The sequence below is a fragment of the Macaca thibetana genome, chromosome 1 (genome assembly GCF_024542745.1).
Source record: "Macaca thibetana thibetana isolate TM-01 chromosome 1, ASM2454274v1, whole genome shotgun sequence".
NCBI classification, from domain to species: Eukaryota; Metazoa; Chordata; class Mammalia; order Primates; family Cercopithecidae; genus Macaca; species Macaca thibetana.
The window spans coordinates 22926915-22946948 of NC_065578.1; the positions used below are offsets into that span (position 1 = coordinate 22926915).

Consider the following 20034-nt stretch of genomic DNA (forward strand, 5'->3'; position numbering starts at 1 on the left):
CAGCCTCCCGAGTAGCTGGGACTACAGACGCCCGCCACCTCGCCCGGCTAGTTTTTTTGTATTTTTTAGTAGAGACGGGGTTTCACCGTGTTAGCCAGGATGGTCTCGATCTCCTGACCTCGTGATCCACCCGTCTCGGCCTCCCAAAGTGCTGGGATTACAGGCTTGAGCCACCGCGCCCGGCCTGACAAACTGTATTTTCTAGGCTTCCTTGCTAACTGGCTTCTGTTTATGTTCTCATGATGAAACTCATTGGTGTGATACTGGAGGACAGAAGGAGGAATTGACTCTCCTCCTGCTTTTGGATTCTGGTGGCATCTTGGCCAGCAGAGGTAACTGATGGTGATGGCGCTGGCTCCAGTGAAAATGGTAGTAATGCAGTGGCTCACACCTGTAATCCCAGCACTTTGGGAGCCTGAGGTGAGTGAATCACCTGAGGTCAGGAGTTCGAGACCAGCGTGGCTAACATGGTAAAACCCCATCGCTACTAAAAATACAAAAATTTGCCAGGCATGGTGGCACATGCCTGTAATGCCAGCTACTAGGGGGGCTGAGGCAGGATTGCTTGAACCTGGGAGGCGGAGGTTGCAGTGAGCCGAGATCATGCCACTGCACCCCAGCCTGGGCAACAGAGCGAGACTCTGTCTTGAACGAAAGAAAGAGAGAGAGAGAGAGAGAGAGGGAGGGAGGGAGGGAGAGAGAGGCAGAAAGAAAGAAAGAGAGAGAGAAAGAAAGAAAGAAAGAAAAAAGAAAGAAAGAAAGAAAGAAAGAAAGAAAGAAAGAAAGAAAAAAAAAAAAGAGAGAGAGAAAGAAAATGGTAAAGAAAATGGTAGTAATGGATCTGGGAGGTGACTGCAGGGACAGGAGCAATGACTTAGAAGTACAGACTCTTGGGTTCCTGTTTAGACAACTGGGATCCCACAGCCAACAGAATCCTTAGAGACAGAATCCTCAGAGATCCTGTCTCTGAGTTTTAGGTAAGGTTTTTGTTCCTCTGTCCCAAGGTGGCAATGGTTTCCCGAAGTTACTGATCTTTGAGTAATTTCATCTCCCCTCTTTTGATACTCCTTCCTTTTTAATATTCTTGTAGCCAGTTTCATTATTAATTTATTCTATTTGAAATACCTAGAGTGATTTTCTTGATTAGATCCTGATTGATACAGTACCTAGTCGTCTTCCTTTTTCTTTTTTTTTTTTTTTTTTTGACGGAGTTTCACCCTTGTTGTCCAGGCTGGAGTGCAGTGGCACGATCTCGGCTCACTGCAACCTCCGCCTCCTGAGTTCAAGCCATTCTCCTGCCTTAGACTCCCGAGTAGCTGGGATTACAGACATGAGCCACCACGCCTGCCTAATTTTGTATTTTTAGTAGAGATGGGGTTTCTCCTTGTTGGTCAGGCTGGTCTCGAACTCAACCTCAGGTGATCTGCCTTCCTCAGCCTCCCAAAGTTCTGGGATTACAGGCGTGAGTCACCGCGCGTGAGCCACCACGCCCGGCCGTCTTTCTTCACTTGGCTTCTAGGATGCCACACAGGTTTTTCTCGCATTCTACCAGACATTCCTTTTCAGTCTCCCTTGCTGATTCTTCCTCTTAAATCTGACTCTTAATGTTAGGAATGTTTTTCACATAAAAATTACTAATGGTGACTTTCTTTCCAGTGTCCTGAAGATCTAAATTTATCTGTAATATAGCCCTATCACTCAACATAGGAATTCATCTCATTTTACATGTGAGGAAATTGAAGATTTCTTGCCCTAGGGACTATTTCAGGAATATCATCCTGAGAAATTAGTTCACATATTGCTTCTACCTGTGAGGCTGCGGCTTTGTCTCAGACTGTTAAAGCTAAAAAGAGCCAAAGAGATTTGCTCATGGGTGGGATACTCCCTCAGTAAAAAATCTACAGTCTAAGCTCTGGTCATCTTCTTTACAGGTTTAGAAACTACTTTTTTGTTGAGCTTACCCAGAAACACATGAAATTTAATACAAATGCTTATACTTTTCAGATGTTAATACTATAAAATGTAAGAACCATTTTGAACAATGAATTATTGATGATGGGCATTTGTGGTTTTACGGTAACTAAAGCATTCTAACAGTATTGAGTGTTCTCATTCGTGAATATGGCATCTCTCTCCACTTATTTAGGTCCTCTTTAATTTCTCTTAGTGATATTCTGCCAGAGTGTTCAGGATTGAAGTTTTGCACGTGTTTTGTCAAATTTAAGAATGTACTTCTTGGGGGCTGGGTGTGCTGGCTCATGCCTGTAAATCCAGCACTTTGGAGACTAAGATGGGAGGATCACTTGAGGCCAGAAGTTTGAGACCAGCCTGGGCATCAAAGTGAGACCCATCTCCACACACACAGACAAAATAGTTAGCTGGGTGTGGTGGCATGTGCCTGTGGTCCCAGCTACTTTGGAGGCTGAAGCAGGAGAATTGCTTGAGTCCAGGCGTTCAAGGCTGCAGTGGACTATAATGGTACCATTGCATGCCAACCTGGGTGACAGCCCGATCCTATCTCAAAAACATAAAAAATAAATAAATAAAAATAAAAAATAAAAAAGAATATACTTTTTATACAATTTTGTATTCAGCTTTTTTTTTTTTTTTTTTTTTTTTTTTTTTTTTTCTGTCAAGCTGTTCTTTATTTCGGGAAGAGGGCAGGGCAAGGGCTCAGTCTTTCTTGGCAGTGGCTTTCCTCATGGCAGCCAGGACGTTTTGCAGCTCCTCCCGCTTCCTCTTGGCGCGGATATGCGTCCCCACCCTTTTCTTTTTTTCTTTTTTCTTTTTTTTTTTGAGACAGAGTCTTGCTCTGTCTCCCAGGCTGGAGTGCAGTGGCGCGGTCTCCACTCACGCCTTTCTCCTGCCTCAGCCTCCTGTGTAGCTGGGACTACATGCGCCCACCACCACGCCCGGCTAATTTTTTGTATTTTTAGTAGAGACGGGCTTTCACCGTGTTCGCCAGGATGGTCTCGATCTCCTGACCTCGTGATCCGCCCGTCTCGGCCTCCCAAAGTGTTGGGATTACAGGCGTGAGCCACAGCGCCCAGCCTTCTTTTTTTTTTTGGAGACCAAGTCATGCTTTGTTGCCCAGGCTGGAGTGCAGTGGCACAATCTCGGCTTACTGCAACTCTGCCTCCTGGGTTCAAGCAATTGTCCTGCCTCAGCCTCCCGAGTAGCTGGGATTACAGGCTGAGCCACCGTGTCTGGCCGCCACCCTTTTCTTGATAAACTTGGAGGTCTTCAGTAACTCCATGGCTTTGGAGACCTTCAGTAACTCCATGGCGTGATGCTTGTAAGGGGCGAAGCCACACACCTCTTGGATCATGTCCCGCACAAACTTGGTGTGTTTGGTTAGGCGCCTGCAGCGGCAGCTGTGCCTGGGATTGCTCATGTTCTTGGTCACCTTGTGGCCCTTGTTGAGGCCCATGGTCATAGGGTAGTGCAGAGCCATGGCTGCTGCTCTCTAACGGCAGCCGTGGCGGAAGGCAGTTTTTTTTTTTTTAATAGTATTATTTCCAAAGCATTTTACCATGTCTTTAAAGGGGTTTATTAAGCATTGGTAATGGCTGCATTAATTCAGTTGGCAACTTTTAAACCACTGATATTACTGGTTTTGCTTAACACTTTTACTTAATGGTGATGGCTGTGCTTTGTTTTATAGCATCAGCTTTGCTGTGTTAAACAGAAGGTCTAGTGTTGCACTGAGTCCCTTGGGGAATGTAGTCTAGAGAATTTGGAGGCTCAGTTCCAAAACTAACATTCCAAATAAAGAGGGTTTTTAGTGAAAATGTCAGTTTACCTTGAATATTTTTCCAGTCATGTAAGTAATCCTCATTTTCTTCCTAACATTAAATGTATTTATTTGTGATCTCTGGGCTACTTTCATTATGATAATAATTTGCTATATTTCAGGGATTTTCTTGTGGGGAGAGGGGACTATTTTTTTTTTTTTGACGGAGTCTCACTCTGTCACCCAGGCTGGAGTGCAGTGGCATGATCTCTGCTAACTGCAACCTCCGCCTCCTGGGTTCAAGCAATTCTTCTGCCTCACCCTCCCGAGTAGTTGGGATTACAGGCGCATGTCACCACACCAGGCTAATTTTTTGTATTTTAGTAGAGACAGGGTTTCACTGGGTTGCCCAGGCTGGTCTCGAACTCCTGAGCTCAGGCAATCCGCCCACCTCGGCCTCCCAAAGTGCTGGGATTACAGGCCTGAGCCACTGCGCCCGGCGAGAGGGGACTATTGGTCTAATCTTGAATTTGAATGCTCTGTAGTACTCTATATTGCTATATGGCTGTGCTAAATGCCATCACAAACAGAATAAACAGTATATATAATTTGTTCATCCATTTCTTCAACAAGCGTTTAGTGAGCCACCTTCTAGTATATGCTAGTATATGCAGTGGGAATCTGTTATATTCTGGAGTTTCAGAGCTGAATAAACATAGTATCTCTTGTCCAGGAACTTCCAGGCTTACACCTATGATCACATTAGAAATAAATCAATGCAGGCCATTGCTGACACATTCCTGGAGGCCTGACTCATGCCCACTCACTCTTTTACCCTCCCTCTGCTTTGTTCAATTGTTGATAGAGTCCTGGGGACTCATTAGAGCTATCACTGGCCAGTTTACCTGGATGAGAGTGTCTTCAAAAGCATCACCAACTTAAGACAGGACTGATTTCTTCCAGAATGCTCTAAATTTCCCCCTGCCCATTAACACATTGCCAGGACAGATTCTTTGCAAACGTTGTGGCCAGTTGGGCCTGCCCTCCCTCACAACCCTCTAATCCTTGATTTAATGTTCAAAATATTAGCATCCCCATAATCTATAATACCCTCTATTACCCTATGACCTCTTCTTTTATAGCCTCTTCTCCATTCTACTCTGTGTTGCCTCTTCCCGCTGCTTTGCCCCTCCAAAGATCCCCCTTGCATCTGTTGAAGGCTCATCCCGTGCCATGCAAACCTTTCTAGCATGCGAGCTCTTCATGGAAACTCTGTCTCTGCCTCTACCTCTGTGCCTGACAGAAACCCAGACATCGCCTGACATTTCCTCTGTAGCTCTCTCAAAAGGATGCCACTCCTTGTCTACTTCTCAAATACCTGGGATCAGGAAGTGGGTAAGGATTCCTCTTTCCTTTTCAGGGCTACTTCTGAATCATTGCTAGTATAAAGCCCCTTGGTCTTTCACCTCTGCTATGACCTAGTTATACTCCTGTCTGTTCTGCCCCTCTCCCCAATTCCTGGCTATTCCTCTCATTTGCTGAAGGTTTTCAGAAGTGATATGATTAAGAACATGGGATTTAGAGTCAGGTATGTCTGGGTTCCAGTGTCAGGTGTGCCACTTACTAGCTGTGCAATCTTCAGCAAATTATAGTATTTAATCTCTGAGCTAATTATAGTACTTAATCTCTGAACTTAAATTTTCTTCGATGTAAAATAAGATAATGGCAATCACCTTGGAGAGTGGTTACTGGCATTCAACATTCATTCAACTAGAAGTAAGTGGAATAAAATAATTATACATTGACATATGTTCTGTGAAGGGTTTAGGATAGAGAATAAAGGGGCACTCCACTATGGAGGAGGTTCGAAGGCGAGGTGCCATTTGAGCTGAGACCTGAAGGAAGAGAGGGAGGGTTAAATGAAATGAAGTACATGGAACCACTTGGCACAGCACGGGCCCATAGTGAACTCAGTGTTAGTGGAAATCGTTTTCCTGGTAAGGGTGGTGGCAGAGGTGAATGGCTTTCAAAGCTGCTGTAATTGTAAGCTGAGTTGATCCTTGTCCAAGCGAAATAGTGGCATTAGTGCTTGCTGGTGGTAGCAGCAGCAGAAGCAGTAGTTTCTCTATCAGATCAGGTTTTCTTCTCTCCTCTCCTGTCCTCTCCTCTTCCTTCCAGAGAACAGAACTAGGGGCTGTAGATTGACCAAACAAGGAACTCTACTGCAGGGATAGCAAGTCCCCACTAGTCCTGCCCTGCAGGACTGTACAAGTGCGATGGACCAGAGACAGCTGAGCATTTGCCATGTTCTTTTTTTCCCAAAGGGAGTTCTTATTGCACTTATCCTGCTAAGGAGAGATAAATTGTCTTTAAGCTTACAGATCTCTAGTTATGAGAAGCCACATTCTGACCGTAATCCTCTAGTGATCCTGGACTTTGAGCTGGATTTAGTAACTGGATGTAACTATTGCTGTATCCCCTGGGGAGGGCCAAATGCATTTCCTTTTTCTTTCTTCTTCTTCTTCTTTTTGTTTTTTGAGATGGAGTCTTGCTCTGTCTCCCAGGCTGGAGTGCAGTGGCGTGATCTCGACTCACTATAACCTCCGCCTCCCAATTCAAGTGATTCTCCTGCCTCAGCCTCCTGAGTAGCTGGGATTACAGGCATGTGCCACCATGCCCAGCTAATTTTTGTATTTTTAGTAGAAACAGGGTTTCTCCGTGTTGGCCAGGCTGGTCTTGAACTCCTGACCTCCAGTGATCCACCAGCCTCAGCCTTCCAAAGTGCTGGGATTACAGGTGTGAGCCACTGCACCTGGCCTCCAAATGCATTTTCTTTGTGGGAAGATGATGTGTTTGAATGTTGCTAGCCAAAGGGAGGACCGTGGCAGCAACTGCTTATTGCCTATCTCAGATCTACTCTCTCTATTTCTTTTTGTTTTTGTTTTTATCTGAGGTGTAGACATGCTCTGTTGCCCAGGTTGGAGTGCAATATGGCATGATCTCGGCTCCTTGCAGCCTCTGCCTTTATTTCTTTTTGATAGAGAGCCCTGATTTTGTTCGGGGTAACAATGTGCTGGTTAAAAGTAATGTCTTCCTCAGCCTCCTCGGGGCGGTGGCCATGGGGCACATGAACTTAGGGTTTCAGGGAATGTTGATTTCTATCTTCTTATTTTTTTTTTTTCTGAGATGGAGTCTCGCTCTGTCGCCAGGCTGCAGTGCAGTGGCATGATCTCGGCTCACTGCAACCTCCACCTCTGGGGTTCAAGTGATTCTCCTGCCTCAACCTCCCTGAGTAGCTGGGACTACAGGTGCCTGCCACCATGCCCGGCTAATTTTTGTATTTTTAGTAGAGACGGGGTTTTGCCATGTTGGCCAGGCTGGTCTTGAACTCCTGACCTCAGTTGATCTGCCTCCCTCAGCCTCCCAAAATACTGGGATTACAGGCGTGAGCCACTGTGCCTGGCCCTAAGAAGTTATGTTTGCATCCTAACCTCCAGTATCACACAATGTGATTGTGTTTGGAAATAAGATTGTTGCAGACATAATTAGTTAAGATGAAGTCATTGCTATAATCTGAATAGTCACCCTCTCACCATGCATATGTTGAGAGTCTGATGGCCAAGGTGATGGTATTAGGAGGTGGGGGGCTTTTGGGAGGTGATTAGATCATGAGGGTGGAGCCCTCAAGAATGGGATTAGTGTCCTCATAAAATAGACTCCTTCCAACATGTGAAGACACAGTGAGAAGGCTCTATGAGAAATTAGACTTTCACCAGGCACTAAATCTGCTGGCACCTTGATCTCTTTTTTTTTTTTTTTCTTTTGAGACAGGATCTTGTTCTGTCACCTAGGCTGGAGTGCAGTGGCATGATCTTGGCTCACTGCCACCTCCACCTCCCAGGTTCAAGTGAGTCTCCTGCCTCAGCCACCCAAGTAGCTGGGACTGTAGGTGTGCACCACCACACCCGGCTAATTTTTGTGTTTTTAGTACAGACAGTCTCACCATGTTGGCCAGGCTGGTCTCAAACTCCTGACCTCAAGTGATCTGCCCACCTGGGTCTCCCAAAGTGTTGGGATTACAGGTGTAAGCCACCATGCCCAGCCCTGCCACCTTGATCTTGAACTTCTCAGACCCCAGAACTGTGAGAAAACATTTCTGCTGTTTATAAGCCACCCAGTCTATGGCATTTTGTTATGGTAGCCCCAGTAATCTAAGACAGTAATAATGGAGTAGGGTGGGTCATTAATCCAATATAATTGGTGTCCTTATCAAAAGACAACATGAAGACACAGATGGAGGATGCCCCATGTGATGGCCCAGGAAGAAAGTGGCATGAGATGGCTAAGAAGAGGGGAGGAAAGATTCCACCCGGAGTCTTGAGGGGGCGGAGGCCCTCTGACACCTTGATTTTGGCTGTCTAGCCTCTAGAACTGTGAGATAATACATTTCTGTTGTTTTCAGCCCCCCAGTGTGTGGCACTTTGTTTCTGAAGCCCTAGTGCACCCTCTCATCCATCCACTCTCCATCCCAGGTCACCAGGCTCTCATTTTGCCACAAGAGCCTCTAAACTCGTCTCTGAGCTTCCAGTGGAGTTTCCTTTCCATTCATGCTCCATACAACAGCCTGAATGAGTTTTCTAAAGCTCAGATTACTCACCTGTTCACACACCTTTCAGTGGCTTCCAAGGATGCTAAAGATAAATTCTGAATTCCCTTACCTGATACAAAAGGCCGTATGTACCTTCCCAGCATCAAACTTGTACCAGACATTTTTTGTTGCTCTCAATGACTGCAATTGCCCCAACGCTCCTACTGTCTGACCTCTGGGCTTTTTTTTTTCTTTCTTTTTTTTTTTTTTTTTTTTTTGAGATGGAGCCTGGCTCTGTCACCCAGGCTGGAGTGTAGTGGCGCGATCTCGGCTCACTGCAACCTCTGACTCCTGGATTCAAGAGATTCTCCTGCCTCAGCTTCCCAAGTAGCTGGGACCACAGGTACCCACCATCACACCCAGCTAATTTTTGTATTTTTGGTAGAGAAGGGGTTTCACCATGTTGGCCAGGCTGGTCTTGAACTTCTGGGCTCAAGTGATCTGCCTGCCTCGGCCTCCCAAAGTGCTGGGATTACAGGCATGAGTAACTGTGCCTGGCCTGACCTCTGGGGTTTAATTCCCATTCGATATCCCTTCTTCGAAGAAGCCTCCTCCTAACAGTTAGTGCTGTAGGCTCTCTTCAAGCCCAGTTCTTACCCCATCAGCACACAGATTCCATTTATTATGATGCACACTTGCCTGTCTATCTGCCTCCCGAATCTGTAAATTCTTCAAGGGCAGGGCAGTGTTTTCTTCAGCACTGAAACATCAGTGACCAACAATGACTGTCCCATTTCAGGTGGTCAATTCATTGGATTTAGGGGAACAGATGGTTGACTCTTCTTACTATCTTTTTCTCCATGAGTTTCATATTTTGAAAGATTTTAAGCATTAAACACTATTAATTAAGTTAACCTTTGTGGACTTACGAGAGGATTAATGCATGGTTTTCTTTTTTTCTTTTTAAAATATCGAAAACAGCTTGAAGAATCTCCAGCCTGTTTTCTTTTTTGGGAAATAACTTATCACCTGGTGATCCTGGGTTTTGAATTTAGCCAATTCTCCTAGGTAAAGAAACTGAGGCCAAGAGAGGTGAAATGACTTGTCTGGGGTTTACAGTGAGTTAATGATGGCACTAGGCTAAAACTCAGGTTTCCTGACTTCAAATCCAGGATTCTTTCTGCTCTCTTATAATAGACAGGGCTTCAGGAGACCTGGTATAGCCAGTTATGTGCTGGTAAATGTTTAACAACTGGCTCCATAGGAGGAAAAAAGAAAAAGGTCTTGATTTATAGCATTTGTTGATTTCTGTGGTATAAATAACTCGACCTTGTCTAATTTTAAGCTACCTGAAGTAACTGAACATAAGGGTTGATTCAAGCGGACTCCAGCACACTACTAGATACAGCCCCTGATTTTAGACTTTGCAGGTTTCTATTCTGGAGAAACTTCTATACCCTCTTTTTTTTTTTTTTTTTTTTTTTTTTTTTGAGACGGAGTCTCGCTCTGTCACCCAGGCTGGAGTGCAGTGGCCGGATCTCAGCTCACTGCAAGCTCCGCCTCCCAGGTTTAGCCATTCTCCTGCCTCAGCCTCCCGAGTAGCTGGGACTACAGGCGCCTGCCACTTCGCCCGGCTAGTTTTTTGTATTTTTTAGTAGAGACGGGGTTTCACCGTGTTAACCAGGATGGTCTCGATCTCCTGACCTCGTGATCCGCCCATCTCGGCCTCCCAAAGTGCTGGGATTACAGGCTTGAGCCACCGCGCCCGGCTACCCTCTTTCTTAAATATTTGTAGTGCTTGGAGACTCCCATCCCCCAGACACTGGCTGTTGCCAGAACATGCGAAACTCTTGCAGTCAGATGATGCAAAAGGCTATAAATAAAAATAAAGGATCCCACAGGAATGACCTGCTGAAAATATGACAAGATGGAAAACTCTTATAAGTACAGAGTGCTGTACAGAGTGCTGTTCATGGTCATGTGTTAGAACCAAAAGCCAGCGACGAACTCTGGAAAGATGAGTTAATGGAATACAAGTCCCTAAAGCATTTAGGCCGGGAGGAAGTGCCACCTCCTCTCTGTAGCTTTTCTGATTTATCTCGGGCGGAAATAATTCCTCCTTCCTTAGTAGATCCCAAATACTTACACTCAGTTGTTTTATTTTATTTTTAGAATTGCATTGCATCTAGAATGTATTTTACAGAATACATCCAAACTCCTTAGTTTGGCAGAGAGGCCTTTTATTAAATGAGTTTTCAAAGAGGTGGGTGAAACAACAGGAAGAACACAGGCTTCGGGACTTGGATTCTGGGATCAACTCCTGCTGTACCACTTACTGCTGTGAGACTTCAGGCCAGTTTCCTAACCTAGGCCTCGGTTTCTTCATTATTTTTTTCTTTTTTTTTTTTGAGACAGAATCTTGCTGTGTCGCCCAAGCTGGAGTGCAGTGGCACAATCTCGGCTTACTGCAACCCGTGTCTCCCAGGTTCAAGCAATTCTCCTGCCTCAGCCTCCCAAGCAACTGGGATTACAGGTGCCTGACACCACGCCTGGATAATTTTTTTTGTATTTTTAGTAGAGATGGGGTTTCATCATATTGGCCAGGCTGGTTTTGAACTCCTGACCTCAAGGGATCCACCTGCTTCAGCCTCCCAAGATGCTAGGATTACAGGTGTGAACCAGCGCACCCGTCCAGTTTCTTCACTCTTTTTTTTTTTTTTTTTTTTTCGAGACGGAGTCTCACGCTGTCACCCAGGCTGGAGTGCAGTGGCCGGATCTCAGCTCACTGCAAGCTCCGCCTCCCGGGTTCACGCCATTCTCCTGCCTCCGCCTCCCGAGTAGCTGGGACTACAGGCGTCCGCCACCTCGGCCGGCTAGTTTTTTGTATTTTTTAGTAGAGACGGGGTTTCACCGTGTTAACCAGGATGGTCTCAATCTCCTGACCTCGTGATCCGCCCGTCTCGGCCTCCCAAAGTGCTGGGATTACAGGCTTGAGCCACCGCGCCCAGCCTTCTTCACTCTTGAATACCTTCCTTATAAGGTTGACACAGATGGAAATGACAGAAGACATGTCAGGTGCCTAATACACCACCTGTTATGTGCTAAGGATGCAAGAAATGACCTGTTCTCTCCTTTTACAGGTGAAACATTTCCTGCTTGTTCAAATCTTCTTTATATTTTTGGAGATATGCTTTCCTATTAATGAATTAGTTCATTTACACAGACTCCTAACAAATATTTAGAGCAAAATTCTCTGTGGACTGAATCTTTGATTCTACTGTCTTTAATGTCTAGTGGTTTTATTTGTTTGCTTTTTGGGACAGGGTCTTGCTCGACATGTCGCCCAAGCTGGAGTGCAATGGCACCATCGCGGCTCACCGCAACCTCTGCCTCCCGGGTTCAAGCGATTCTCCTGCCTCAGCCTCCCGAGTAGCTGGGATTTCAGGTGCCCACCACCATGCCTGGCTAATTTTTGTGTTTTTAGTAGAGGTGGGGTTTCACTATGTTGGCCAGGCTGGTCTCGAACTCCTGACCTCAAGTGATCTGCCTGCCTCAGTCCCCCAAAGTGCTGGGATTACAGGCATGAGCCACTGCACCCAGCCTAATGTCTAGTGGTTTTGCAGGACTAGGACACAGATACATTCTTGGGCTCAGGGGTCAGGTATACCGCTTCCCAGGCGGAAAGTAAGATACCATGAAAGTTGTTCTTAAATGTGATCTAAGTACTACAGGAAGGTGATGAGGGGGCCTCATCAAATGGAGGATATAACCAGAAGTGACACCGGTACCCCCGCTAAGGACTGGGCACTTACGCCATAGCATCTCCTTCAACCCTCACACTAACCCTGTGGTGGTAGAATGACTCCCATTTTGCTAATGACAAAACCAATGTTCGCAGAAGTCCATGCATTTACTCACCAATCTTCCTTTTGTACCTGCTACATGCCAGGTACTGTTCTAGGTGCTGGAGATAAAGCGTGGGCAAAACAGACAAAAATCCCTGTCCCTGTGCAAGTGACATTAACAAGGCGATAAATAAGATAAGGAAGTAAAATATAGAGCATGTCAGGTGGTGCTAACAGCATGGAGAAAAATTAAGAAGAGTGGGGGAGTGTGAGGGATGGGTGAGGCTGCAATTTGATTTTTTTTTTGAGACAGAGTGTTGCTCTGTCACCCAGCCTGGAGTGCAACGGCACGATCTGGGCTCACTGCAACCTTGGCCTCCCAGGTTCAAGCAATTCTCCTGATCAGCCTCCAAAGTAGCTGGGATTACAGGCATGTGCCACCATGCTCGGCTAACTTTTGTATTTTTAGTAGAGACGGGGTTTCACCATGTTGGTCAGGCTGGTCTTGAACTCCTGACCTCAAGCAATCCACCCGCCTTGGCCTCCCAAAGTGCTAGGATTACAGGCGTGGGATTACTGTGCCCAGACTGCAATTTGATTTAAAGTGACTAGGACAGCTGGGCAAGGTGGCTCATGCCTGTAATCCCAGCACTTTGGGATGCCAAGGTGGGTGGATCACCTGAGGTCAGGAGTTCAAAATTAGCCTGGCCAACATGGTGAAACCCCATCTCTACTAAAAATACAAAATTAGCTGGGCATGGTGGCATATGCCTGTAATCCCAGCTACTTGGGAGGCTGAGGCAGGAAAATTGCTTGAACCTGGGAGGCGGAGATTGTAGTGAGCCGAGATCGTGCCATCGCACTCCAGCCTGGGCGACAGAGCGGGATTCCATCTCAAGAAAAAAATTATAATAATAACAAAATAAATACATAAATAAATAAAGTGACCAGGGAATGTCTCATGGAGATGACCTTGGAGCAAAGACATGGAGAAAGCAAGGGAGGTGGCCATGAGGATAACTTGTTCGGAAACTGACCTGGGGCTCCCAGGAATTGACAGGGCGGGTACTGGAATCTCTGTCTGGCTCTAAGGCCAGCATTCTCCTTTCAACAAGCCTCTTTTTCAAGAAGCAGTGTCGCTGTCCTCCAAGCAGGCTGTGTGTGTGTGATCCTGTGTGCATGCACATATGTGCTATTTAGGAATGTGTTATTTTCCATGGGTAGACCCTGTGAGGACCCAAGCTTCCCTACTGATATCTTCCAGAGCCTGAGGCCTCACACTGTTGGTTTTCATGGAAACTTGGCAACTTTCTAGTTATCCCGCCCTGAGCCCTGCACCACATTCCGATGGCTTTATTTGTGTGCCTTGGAGCTCTGCCAGGGCTGGGCCTGGGACAGGTTGCCATGGAGACCTCCCCACTCTTTCCAGATAAGAATTTCTCAAGGATGTTGACGTTAGGCCTGAAATAGTTCTAGCCCGCTCTCACACCGTAGGAGGATGAACTTTGGCATGGAGAACTGAGTTAGGAAACCTACTCATTCCCTCAGCCTTTGAATTTGTGTACACTGTATCCTGGGTAAGAAAGACTTCTGGGGAGGGTACTCCAGGGTCCCCCAGCTTTAGGATTGAGGATGGCTTTGCTTAGGTACTAGGAGAGCTTCTTTCAGTTTTTTCATTCCAGTTGTTATATTCAGAGCTTGCCTTTGAGAGCCCTCCTAACATAAGATATTTTACTTTTTTTTTTTGAGATGGAGTCTCGCTCTTGTCATCCAGGCTGGAGTGCAGTGGTGCGATCTCGGCTCACTGCAACCTCCACCTCCGAGGTTCAGGTGATTCTCCTTCCTCAGCCTCCCAAGTAGCTGGGATTACAGGTGTCCACCACCACGCCCAGCTCATTTTTGTATTTTTTTTTATTAGAGTTGGAGTTTCACCATGATGGCTAGGCTGATCTCAAACTCCTGACCTCAAGTGATCTGCCTGCCTCAGCCTCCCAAAGTGCTGGGATTATAAGCGTGAGCCACTGTGTCCAGCCTTTTTTTTTTTTTTTTTAAGACGGAGTCTCACTCTGTCGACCAGGCTAGAGTGCAGTGGCATGATCTCAGCTCATGGCAAGCTCCGCCTCCCAGATTCACGCCATTCTCCTGCCTCAGCCTCCCTAGTAGCTGGGACTACAGGCGCCTGCCACCATGCCCAGCTAATTTTTTTTTTGTATTTTTAATAGAGACGGGGTTTCACCATGTTAGCCAGGATGGTCTCAATCTCCTGACCTTGTGATCCGCCCGCCTCGGCCTCCCAAAGTGCTGGGATTACAGACTTGAACCACCACATCTGGCTTTTTTTTTTTTTTTTTTTTTTTTGATGTGAAGTCTTGCTGTGTAGCCCAGGTTGGAGTGCAATGGTATGATGTTGGCTTGCTGCAGCCTCTGCCTCCTGGGTTCAAGCAATTCTTGTGTCTCAGCCTCCCTTGTGGCTGGGATGATCGACTTGTGCCACCACGCCTGGTTAATTTTTGTATTTTTAATAGAGACAGGGTTTCACCATGTTGCCGAGGCTGGTCTTGAACTCCTGGACTCAAACGATCCTCCTGCCTTGGCCTCCCAAAGTGTTGGGATTACAGGTGTGAGCCACTGCACCTGGCCTGAAAGAACAATTGTCACTGGGAATTTGCTATCAGAAAGAAGAAGTGGTCAGCGTTTATGCCTTTAACTCGAAATAATTCTTAAGCCGAAATGGCATATTTTGGGGTGGCGTGTTCTGCGGTCCTTCACTTGTTTTTCCCAGTAAATATTATTTTGAGTGAAGAAAGTGACTCGTCCAAAAAAAATTTTTTTTTATGACTTGTCCAAGTTCACTGCCTCAGTTATCTATTTCTGTATAACAAAACACTCTTGGATTTAGTGGCTTATGACAACAACTGTCTTATTTGCTTAGGATTCTGTGGGTGAGTTGTTTGAGGTGGGATGGATGGTTCTTCTCCTGGTCTTGTCTGAGATCACTTGCAACTGCAGGCAGCTGGGGGTTTGGCTGGGAGCTGGTTGATCTGGGACCTCAGCCAGGGTATGTTTTTGCTCTTTGTGGTCTTATGTCCAACAGGCTAGTGTCCTGGGCTTCTTTCTAAGAAAGTGAGGCTCAGGGCCTCTTCAGGGGCAGATCCTGAAGCAGTTCTAGGGGTCTTTTCTAAAGAAAATAAAAACCATTAATATGAAATTAGGTCCAGGGCCTTGGAAGAAGCCAGTGCAAGTAAAGGGCCCAAAGCTTGAGCTGCAGGAGCCTTCCAGAACATCCGCCTTTGGTCTTTTCTGCTCTTGGATCCTCAGTGAGACTTGATGGGGTCTGACATCATTCTTACCCTTGAGAATGGGCCAGGGAACTAGCATGACATGGAACAGGGCCTCTTCTCAGTGACATACCTAAGTGCCCCCTCCCGCCTCCCCAACTTGCCCCTCTCCTCTCAATCTTGAAGCTGCTATTGCTGTACTTCAATACACTGAATTTATTGAGACATAAACTTTTATCAAGCTTTAGATTTTATTTTATTTTATTTTTTTGTTGAGATGGATCCTCATTCTGTCACAGTCTGGAGTCCAGTAGCACCATCTCGGCTTACTGCAACCTCCACCTCCCGGGTTCAAGCAATTCTCCCACCTCAGCCTCCTGAGTAGCTGGAATTTCAGGCGAGTGACACCAGGTCTGGCTAATTTTTGTATTTTTAGTAGAGACAGGTTTCACCATGTTGGCCAGGCTGGTCTGGAATTCCTGACTTCAGGTGATCCGCCCGCCTCGGCCTCCCAAAGTACTGGGATTACAGACATGAGCCACTGGACCCTACCAGATTTTATTTTATTTTATGAGTCAGGATCTCACTCTGCCACCCAGGTTGGAGTGCAGTGGTGTGATCAGGGCTCAGGCAGCCTCAAACTCCCCATCTCAAGTGATCCTCCCACTTCAGCCTCCTAAATAGCTAGGACTGTAGGTACTCCACAATGCCTGGTGACTTTTTGTTTATTTTTTGTAGAAACAGAGTCTCGCTATATTGCCCGGGCTAGTCTCAAACTCCTGGATTTCAGTGATCCTCTCCTTGGCTTCCCAAAGCTCTGGAATTACAGGTGTGAGCCGCTGCGCCCCGCCCAGGCTTTAGATTTAAAAAATTCAACTCCTGCCCCTATTTCCCCCCACAAATATGCTCTCTGGCATAACTTTCAAAGGTCTATTTGAAACTCAAAAGCTAAGAATGGACTCTTTGTTCTGCTGTATCCCCCATCACTTCCTGAGGGAATGAGCTTCAAATGTCCTACCTGCTTCCCAAATGGGCGGAAAGATTCAAGAACAAAACCCACATTAGATAACAGTATAAAATAGCATCCGGCTGCACGGTTAGAATTGCTTGTTTACACAGGTCTAGGAGCACCAGGTGAAAAATGTGAGCTTTGCCCTCACTTGGGGCTCAAATTTACCTGGGCATGTTTGGTGGGGGATGGAGCCACACCGTAGGTGCAATTGTGTTCCAGAGAGAGAGGCGACATTGGAGAAGAAAGAATACACCATGCTAGGCTCAGACATGGGGCCTTGGGTGGGATGTAGGCAGTGGCTCTTTGCACAGGGTGTGGCTATAACTGGGACCTCCGGGTAGTGGCTCATGGTTGCAGTGGGGAAGGAAACTAATCTGGGTATAAAAGCTGATGAAGCTGTAGCACCAGGAGTCCAAGCTGTGAAGGAGGTTGAATCCTTCCTCCACCAGCAGCAGACTGTGAGCTGCAGAGTCAAATATGTAAGTAGCAATTATTGGTGAGGCTGTTGGCAGCTCATGGGCAAGAATAGAGGTTGTTGGCAGGCAAGTAGCAAGGGCAAGGTCAGTGGCGCTGGTTGGGGTCTGATGTGAAGGTAGTGAGAACTGCAAGAACTCTTTTCACCTAATGACTGCAAACTCCTGTGCTAAGAGATTTGACCAGCCCTAGCATGGCTTCTAGCAGCCTAAGGTGGCATCTCTGGGACCATCCAGCCCCCTTTTAAGCTCCTGTCTGTAAAATCTCCGGGCCGTCAAAAGAATGAACTGTTTGTTGGCAGCCAGTACCTAATATAGACCCCTGACCCCCACTTTCACAAAGCATTCATGAAAAGGGCCTCCTATTGAGACTCCTTCCTCTGCCCTTTGAGATGTGTGTGTATCTCCTACAACTTACCTTTCTCAAAAGACCTGAAAGCCATTCCTTTGAAATGTGATTATCAGGAAGGCCTCTCCCTCCCAGTCTCTATGGGAGGACAGAATCCCAGCCTTGCTGATCGCCAGCTAGCAGGCACAGCTGGCCGACTGCATTTTCACTTGATAACTTTTCCCTTTAGTCCTTGCTTGCCTCTACCCACTCCCACTCCCATTCTCCCTTTAAAATGCTGTTACCTCTGGGTAAACCAGAAGAGAGCTCAGCTCTTTTCCCTACTGCCCCTCATTACTGCATATAATCTGTTTTCACTGTTTTAACCAGTATCTGGCTTGTTTTTCTTTGACAGTTGCTCAGGGGTTATCAATGGCCCTCCTGGGCAACTCAAAGTTGCAGCCTGCACGAGGGGTGAATCAGAGGAGAACTGGTATCCAATCAGGTGATGGTGACAGGGCGGAGCAGTGACCTGTGGGCAGGAGTGGTCTGGCCAGCATTGAGGATATATTAGGGACCACAACTGGGGCACATGGTGGTTTTTGTCCAAGAGAGACAGCCAACTGTACAGCCTGAAGCAAACTGATGTGGGCAGAGAGCATGGGAGTCACCTCCCCCAGCAGTCCCTGCATTCATACAAGGGGGCAGGAGACCAGAAAGGAGGCATCCTGCTCATTTTTTTTTTTTTTTTTTTTTGAGATGGAGTTTCACCTTGTAGCCCAGGCTGGAGTGCAATGGTGTGATCTCAGCTGACTGCAACCTCAGCCTCCTGGGTTCAAGTGATTTTCCTGCCTCAGCCTCCCAAGTAGCTGGGATTATAGACATGTGCCACCATACCTGGCTAATTTTATATTTTTAGTAGAGATAGGATTTCACCATGTTGGTCAGGCTGGTCTTGAATTCCTGACCTCAGGTGATCTGCCCGCCTCGGCCTCCTAAAGTGCTGGGATTACAGGTGTGAGCCACCGCGCCTGGCCTCATCCTGTTCTTTTACATGTCAGCTGTTGAGTCCACAGTCTTTCTGTCAATCAGAACTTATTTGTGTACATAAACCACAGATACAACTCCCAGTGTACTATCGTGGCAATGCTTGGAGAGTCCTGTTCACCCAAGAATCTCTTTATTGAGACCATTTATCAGTCATTATCATTGACCTCTTGAATGAAATAATTATTTTGTCTTCTTCCTGCAGGATGGAAAGTTTCCTTTTGAGAGGAGAAAAAATGGTGAAAAGAAAATTCTAGCAAATAAAAAATTAGTTGCAAGTCTCCTCCTGTACTTGCTAAGTAAGTAAGGGGACTCTCTGGATGACCTCAGACTTTCTGGAAATTGAGGAAGCATATTCCACAGCAGCAGTCCCATCCCAGGCTAGGAGTGGGGCGGCAGGGGGGCAGGGAAGAGAGCTGGAAATGGGGCACGAGGCTGAGGACCCAGGACAGAAAAACTGCACCTGCCCCTTTAGTGACCAAGAGTGAATTTCAAACCTAGATTTTGAGTGACAGTAAATTTATATAAATATTTTGAGCCGGGCGCGGTGGCTCAAGCCTGTAATCCCAGCACTTTGGGAGGCCGAGATGGGCGGATCACAAGGTCAGGAGATCGAGGCCATCCTGGCTAACACGGTGAAACCCCGTCTCTACTAAAAAATACAAAAAACTAGCCGGGCGAGGTGGCGGGCGCCTGTACTCCCAGCTACTCAGGAGGCTGAGGCAGGAGAATGGCGTAAACCCGGGAGGTGGAGCTTGCAGTGAGCTGAGATCCGGCCACTGCACTCCAGCCTGGGCGACAGAGCGAGATTCTGTCTCAAAAAAAAAAAAAAATTTTGAAACAGGGTCTTTGCTTTGTTACCTAGGCTGAAGTGTGCAGCAGCATGATCACGACTCACTGCAGCCTTGACCTCCTGGGCTCATGTGATCCTCCTACTTCAGCCTCCCAAGTAGCTGGGACCGCAGGCTCCTGTCACCATATTCAATTAATTTTTAAATTTTTTTTTGAGAGGGGGTCTTGCTGTGTTGCCCAGGCTGGTCTCAAACTTCTGGAGTCAAGTGATCCTCCCACCTCAGCCTCCTAAAATGCTGAGATTACAGGTGTGAGCCACTGTGTCTGGACAACAGTCAATTTTTATGTGTGTACTTAAGGTTTGCTATATTATTTGAAGTCAATTATGTTTCCTTCTATAACTTTGGATTGAGGTCAAACATTGTTGCTCCAGATTTTTTTCCAGATAACTGGAGTGGGGTACATGCTAAAAGAAGCGGGCTTCCCCAGAAGAAATGATACTTACCTGACACAAGGGCTTTAGCTAGATCTGTTTAGCCACTTCCAACCTTTCTTCAAAAGTAAACTTTTTCATTTTTAGATTTCTTCTTTTAATAGATGCCAGTGTTACTTGCCATTTTTTTAAAAATTAAAAAAATTTTTATTTTAGCACAGATGAGGTCTTACTACATTGCCCGGGGTAGTCTTGAACTCATGGGCTCAAGCGATCCACCTGCCTTGGCCTCCCATATTTTTAGATTTTAAAATACTTTTAGGATTTAGGCCGTGAGCAGTGGCTCACAGCTATAATCCCAGCACTTTGGGAGGCTTAGGAGGGCAGATCACCTGATGTCCGGAGTTTGAGACCCGCCTGGCCAACATGGTGAAACCCCGCCTCTACTAAAAATATAAAAATTAGCTGGGCGTGGTGGCGCATGCCTGTAATCCCAGCTACTCGG

At 46.4% G+C, this 20034-nt stretch overlaps 1 protein-coding gene and 1 long non-coding RNA gene across 2 annotated transcripts in view; both read right to left on the reverse strand.

Moving 5' to 3' along the window:
- Positions 1 to 173, reverse strand: part of LOC126956924 (uncharacterized) — a 54634-nt gene extending 54461 nt beyond the window's left edge. Inside the window, exon 1 of the long non-coding RNA XR_007726542.1 lies at positions 39 to 173. This is a non-coding gene — a long non-coding RNA (uncharacterized LOC126956924). The remainder of the gene's footprint in view (positions 1 to 38) is intronic.
- A 2500-nt stretch (positions 174 to 2673) lies between these two features.
- LOC126956580 (60S ribosomal protein L36-like) lies at positions 2674 to 3454 on the reverse strand. Its single transcript, XM_050793624.1, has 2 exons — positions 3218 to 3454; positions 2674 to 2769 (listed from the first exon to the last, which is right to left on the reverse strand). Exons 1-2 carry the CDS (start codon positions 3452 to 3454, stop codon positions 2674 to 2676), a joined length of 333 nt encoding a protein of 110 aa, XP_050649581.1.
- Between the last annotated feature and the right edge of the window lie 16580 nt (positions 3455 to 20034).

Bases quoted from the DNA above. Each gene is read 5' to 3' on its own strand.
- LOC126956580 (XM_050793624.1), bottom strand. From the start codon at position 3,454: ATGGCTCTGCACTACCCTATGACCATGGGCCTCAACAAGGGCCACAAG. The intron at 2,770-3,217 runs GTGGCGGCCAGA...AAAGAAAAAAAG, and splicing joins CCAAGTTTATCAAGAAAAGG to AAAAGGGTGGGGACGCATAT.